General features: G+C 65.7%; 1 protein-coding gene across 1 annotated transcript; it reads left to right on the top strand.

The window, feature by feature from the left end:
* The first annotated feature begins 322 nt into the window (after window positions 1-322).
* Window positions 323-5,244, top strand: LOC138804162 (serine/threonine-protein kinase SIK1-like). The gene is made up of 7 exons (XM_069988414.1): window positions 323-542; window positions 741-890; window positions 1,121-1,243; window positions 1,356-1,569; window positions 1,858-2,139; window positions 2,711-2,930; window positions 3,154-5,244. The coding sequence occupies exons 1-7, from the start codon at window positions 342-344 to the stop codon at window positions 3,479-3,481; spliced, it is 1,518 nt and encodes a 505-aa protein (XP_069844515.1). The 5' UTR covers window positions 323-341; the 3' UTR covers window positions 3,482-5,244.
* The last annotated feature ends 385 nt before the right edge of the window (window positions 5,245-5,629 follow it).

The following is a 5,629-nucleotide window of genomic DNA, read 5'->3' as shown; positions in this document are numbered from 1 at the left end:
CTTGGGGGGAAGGGGCGGATCTCCCATCTGCTGTTGGGAACTGGGCCCAGGTGACTGGGCTGCCAGAGAAACCTGACCACCGATGCTTTCTGGTGCCTCACCTAGCAGGCGGGAGCTCCGCCCTCGCTCATCGCCCAGGCGCCTGCGCATGGGCACGTCTGCGTTGGGGCCCGAGGGCCCTGCCCAGCACATCCCTGGGCCTGGGCCTGTGGGGGGCACCGCGGCTGCTCGCAGCCCAGACTTCCTTGGGGCCTCACCTGGCGGGGGGCGCAAGGTGCCTGCAGGGCGGCCACCCCAGAACTTGTGTGTGTCCTGCAGACTGCGAGACACTGATCCGCCGCATGCTGGCGGTGGACCCCGCCAAGCGCATCTCCATTGCCCAGATCCGGCAGCACCGCTGGATGCAGGCGGACCCCACGCTGGCCCCGCGGCCCGGCCCCGCCCTCTCCACACAGGCCTACTCCTCCAACCTGGGCGACTACAGCGAGCAGGTGCTGGGCATCATGCAGGCCCTGGGCATCGACCGGCAGAGGACGGTGGAGGTGAGCGGGCCGGCCGCCCCCTGTCCCGACCGCCTCACCCCGCACCCCACCCGTGGCCGCTGGGAGCATGGCTCATGTAAGGGCCAGCCTGTCCGCTCTTGATGGCTGCCCAGGAATAACGCGGAGCAGCCTCGTAGGGCAGCCTCGGTGGCCCCGCAGAGGGAGGCGGCCGCGCTCACCCCACGCCTACGTCCCCAGTCTCTGCAGAACAGCAGCTACAACCACTTCGCCGCCATCTACTACCTCCTGCTCGAGCGTCTCAGGGAGCATCGCAGTTCACAGCTGCCCGCCCGGCCCCTGCCCGCCCGGCAGCCTCGGCCCAGGAGCTCAGACCTCAGCGGGCTGGAGGTGAGCCCCTCCGCCTGGCGCGGGGCCTCTGTGTTGGGAGCGGGGGTCCGGTCTGCCCAGTGGCTGCTTGCTTCTCATCACCCCCGCCGCTGTCCCGCGCCTCCTAACGTGCACCTGTGGCCTCCCCAGAAAGAGCCAGCCCTGCCGCGGCACCGGTCGGCTCCCCTGGCTGCCGCTGGAGGCGGGCTCAGGCTGGCCTCTGACACCGCCCCTCCTCCCTGCCTCCCCAGGCTCCACACGACGGCTTCCCCAGTGACCCTTTCCGACCGTCCCTGCTGTGCCCACAGCCCCAGGCCCTGGCGCAGTCTGTCCTGCAGGCGGAGCTGGACTGCGACCTGCACAGCTCCCTGCAGGTACGGAGGCCCGCACCCCGGCCTCCCCACCCGCCTGCCCGCCCACCCGCCTGCGGCGTCCACCTGGCTCCCAGAGCCCCATCAGTGACCTGTCTCCGTCCCTCCCACACAGCCCTTGTTCTTCTCCATGGACGCCAACTGCAATGGCGTGCTCCGGCACCGCCCCACCTCTCCCAGTAGCCTGTTGGACACGGCCATCAGTGAGGAGGTCCGGCAGGGGCCTGGCCTGGAGGAGGAGCATGAGGCCCAGGAGCCCCTGGCGGGCAGCACCGGCCGAAGACACACGCTGGCCGAGGTCTCCACCCACTTCCCGCTCGCCCCTCCCTGTAAGTCCACTGAGAACCCAGAACCAGGGGTGGGCCGCCGTGAGGCCACAGCAGGCTTGCTTGTTGCAGACCCTTTGCCTGGCAGCCTCCTCTCGCCCCTGGCCCCCCTTCAGCCCGGTCCCCGGCCTCCTCTCATCCACCAGCTCGTTGGTACCACCGACAGCCGGCTGGCTGGGCTTGCACTCACAGGGTTCACCTCCCCATCCCCGGCCCCCACCCCGAGGGCCCCTCCCCTGTCCATCTCAGTGGCCTGGGACGGCCAGGGCTCACGAGCGCGCTCCCCCTCAGGCATCGTGGTCTCCTGCTCGGCCTCCGCGAGTCCCTCGGAAGGAACAAGCTCCGACAGCTGCCTCACCTTCTCTTCCAGCCAGGGCCCCGCAGGGCTCGGGGGCGGCCTGGCTGCCCAGGGGCTGCTGGGCGCCTGCTCTCGCATCAGGTTCCCCTCCCCGTTCCTGGAGGCACAGTCTGCCACCCCCGTGCTGCAGGCCCAGGCGGGCCTCGGGGGGGCCGTCCTGCTCCCCGTCAGCTTCCAGGAGGGCCGGAGGGCATCAGACACCTCGCTGACCCAAGGTGAGGGCCATGTGCTCACGTCCTCATCCCCGGGCCCGCCTGTCCCGTCCGGGAGCCGCTCCCCGACGCCAGATGTACCCACATTCTTTGTTGGGCTCAGGCAGGACTGGCCGTGCTCCCCTGAAAGGCTAGAAGAACCGCCCTGGCTCTGGGCATCCGGGCGGTGTGGCTGCCAGTGCGGTGGACGGTGCCTCTAGTCTGGTCGCTTCTGAGAGCGTGGGGGGTGCTCGTGCCTGGTGGGTGGGGTCAGGAAGGGTCCCCAACAAAGGCGGCTCTGCGCCCACTGGCTGCCAGGGCTCCCTCTACCATCCTCCAGGGCTTGGAGTGCCCATGAGCCTGTCAGCCCACATGGGCACCAAATGTGCGCCAGAGTTAGAACTGCTGCCCAGGCCGCGGGCAGGGCTGGGCCCGGTGGAGGGTGGTCGGGAAGGGCTCGGCACCCAGCACCGCCGGCTCTCCTCCTGCTCGCCGTCCCCCAACCCCCCCCCCCCCCCCCCCCAGCGCGGACCTCAGCCGGTAAAGGGCCACAGCGGGAGCGGCTCTGGGCTGATGCCCACGTGTGTCTCATCAGGACTGAAGGCCTTCCGGCAGCAGCTGAGGAAGAACGCGAGGACCAAAGGGTTCCTGGGTCTGAACAAGATCAAGGGGCTGGCGCGCCAGGTGTGCCAGTCCTCCAGCCGGGCCCCCAGGGGTGCTCTCCACGCGCCTGCGCAGAGCCCCGGCCTGCAGAGCAGCTCTGCTGGCGGCCGGGAAGGCCGACGCCTGCTGGAGGAGGTGCTGCACCAGCAGAGGTGGGTCCCCCGCTCCACCCCCCTCTACAGGGGGCTGGCTGGGCTGGAGGCCGGGGGCATTCCAGGGAGGAGGTGGGTGTGGGGCAGCAAGGTGGCCGCGGGCCCGTGAGGGGTGAAGCTGCCCCACAGCAGCTCGGGGAGGGCGGGCGGGCGGGCCCCGCGGCCTCGGGCGCTCCTCAAGCCGGAGCCGCAGTGACCCGTGTCCTCCTGTCCTGTTCCGCAGGCTGCTCCAGCTCCAGCACCACCCAGCCACCCCGCCCGGCTGCCAGCAGGTCCTGCCGCAGCCCCCCGCCCCCTACGCGCTGGGGCCCTGCGACGGCCCCCTGGCGTCGGGGCTCACGCTGCTGCCAGCCCCGCTCCTGCCGGCCGCCGGCGTGTCTCCCGTGGCGTCGGCCGCGCGGCTCCTGGACGCCCACCTGCGCATCAGCGCGGAGCAGGCGCCCCTGCCCGCCAGGCCCCTGCAGCAGTGCCTCGCCGGGCGGCCGCAGGGGGACTGCGAGATGGAGGACCTGGCCCCCAGCCCGCGGGGGACGGCCGTCCTGGTGCAGTGAGGCCCTCGGCTCGCCACTCTTCCAAGCAATAATCTCAGATTTGTGAAGATGGTTTCGGACTCAAAGCCAGGAACTTTCTCGAAGCGAAGCAAGCAATATGTTAGGTGTACGGGCCTGTTAGTTTATTTTGGTTTTACTTTTTCTTGCACTGAGTGGCCTCGACTGTGGAAGCTTCTGGAAGAAAAATGATGGTTGGGGGTGTGCCGTGAGGGTGGGGCTGGGTGGGCGAGCAGGGCAAGGGAAGACGGACGGCTTCCACCCACAGACAGCAGAGCAGAGGAGCAGAGGGCCCCGAGCGAGCCTCGAGCCACGCGCTGTCTGCGGGCGTGTGCCCTGCGTGCCCATCGCGGTACGCTTTGGTTTCCAAGTTGCCAGTTCTCCACTTCCTGGAACATGCGTGCTTCAATGAGACTGAACTCTGCGCTGCTCCGCCCAGGTGCGTCTGCATTCTTGGAATTCTCCCCAGAAGGCGCGGAACTCCTCCGGTTCAGCGGAGCTGCTTCCACTGCTGAGGGTCCGTTTCCAGAATTCTCCCGAGAACCACGTGGGACTGGGAAGGAACAGAAGGCCCAGACTTATCCCAGATGCGCACACCTCGGACACCAATGAGTTTCTGCTGTATCTCATTTTCGCTGCTAATAACTAAGTTCTTATGCATTTCGTTGCCAGGGTCCAACAAGGACTCCTGACTTGGGGGAAATAGTGCAATATCACGGGCTGCGGCTGGGCCGGGCGCGGGCGGGCAGACGCTCACCGGCTGTGACCCAGCTGCCCTCGGACCGGGCCCCTCCCAGGCCCCCCGGCCCCCCGGCCCGGGCTGCTGTGGCGTGGCTTTCCTGCAAGGCCAATGAGATGAGAAGTCTGGGCGGTGTTTGTTAAGCGCTGTTCCTGTTTTTAAGCAAATGCTGTATATGTGTACAATCAGGAAACACATGGACATGACTTATTTTTTATACTTTGTACTACACTTTTGTGTTTCCGATTTAAACCTCGCGCAGTCACGTCGGCACCAGGCTGCACTGAGGAGGGGCTGAGGCGCTGGGGCCCGGGGTCTGTCCCGTCCAGGTGGGCAGAGACGCAGCCGCCCGCCCCCTGCCAGCACCCCCCTCCCTCCCTGCCAGGTGCCTTCAGCTTAGACCTGCAGTGTTACGGGAAGGGGGAAGGCGGGTATTCCTAAAAGCCAAAGATTGACTGAGTTACTTGAGGGCGGGCCTGGCGCAAGCGCCTTGTGTGGTCTCTGCCCTGCCGCCCAGCGGCCTCTGTGCCCCATGCTGAGCCCGCCAGCTCCACCACGTGCTCTGTGGCTGGCTAAATGTGGACTAAGGGTTCCTCCCGGGAGTGGACTTGCCACAGAAAGCACCAAAGCCTCCCGCCCGGCAACCCTGTGTCCGGGGCCGGGGGTGGGCACGAGTGCCCTGCCTGGTCCCCGCCCTCCCTCTCGGTTCCTGTCCCCAGGCCACAGAAGAAAGGCCTCGGCACCCTGCCTGTCTGAAGCAGTGGCAAGCACTTTACTCTCACGGTGGTTTTGTTTGGGGATGGCTTCGATCCTCTGAGTTGTAGGAATGCGTGTCCTGCAGACGGTCCTGCCACAGCTTCGTGAAGACGCTACGTGACCTGCTTGATGTGTACACAACTGGTTGGTTTTTACTACACCTGAATTCTTTCGTTTCTTACGTTAACATGAGAAATGTATGCCAAATGGTTAGTTGATGTATGTTTTTTTTTAATTTAATATTTAAATAAAATATTTGGGGGAACCTTGACTTTCAGTTCATCTCTGAGAACTCAGCTTGGATCCATGTCACCAAGAGTCTTGAGGCGGTTCAGGCCTCAAGGTACAGGGGAGGGGCAGGGGCCAGGCCCTGGGCCGAGACTCCCTCAGGCCTGCCTCCCCTCTTCCCGAATGTTCTCTCTGAATCTGCTAATAAACGAAGGGGTTGGGAGTTACATAGGAGTCATGACTACCTTCCAGACACGGGTTCTTAGAGAAGGAGAGCTTGCTTCCTTCTGTTAAAAGTTGGTGGGCTGGGCTGGGAAGGTGGCTCAGTGGTAGAGTGCTTGCCTTGCATGCATGAGGCCCTGGGTTCGATTCCTTAGTACCACATAAGCAGAAAAAGCCAGAAGTGGCGCTGTGGCTCAGGTGGTAGA

Source organism: Dipodomys merriami, unplaced genomic scaffold (genome assembly GCF_024711535.1).
Source record: "Dipodomys merriami isolate MVZ:Mamm:240054 unplaced genomic scaffold, mDipMer1.0.p SCAF_3595, whole genome shotgun sequence".
NCBI classification, from domain to species: Eukaryota; Metazoa; Chordata; class Mammalia; order Rodentia; family Heteromyidae; genus Dipodomys; species Dipodomys merriami.
This window is presented reverse-complemented; position numbering and strand designations above follow the sequence as displayed.

Coding starts and splice junctions, on each gene's coding strand:
- LOC138804162 (XM_069988414.1), top strand. CDS start 342: ATGCTGGCGGTGGACCCCGCCAAGCGCATCTCCATTGCCCAGATCCGG. Junction 891..1,120: donor CAGACCTCAGCGGGCTGGAG/GTGAGCCCCTCC, acceptor CTGCCTCCCCAG/GCTCCACACGACGGCTTCCC. Junction 1,570..1,857: donor CTTCCCGCTCGCCCCTCCCT/GTAAGTCCACTG, acceptor GCTCCCCCTCAG/GCATCGTGGTCTCCTGCTCG.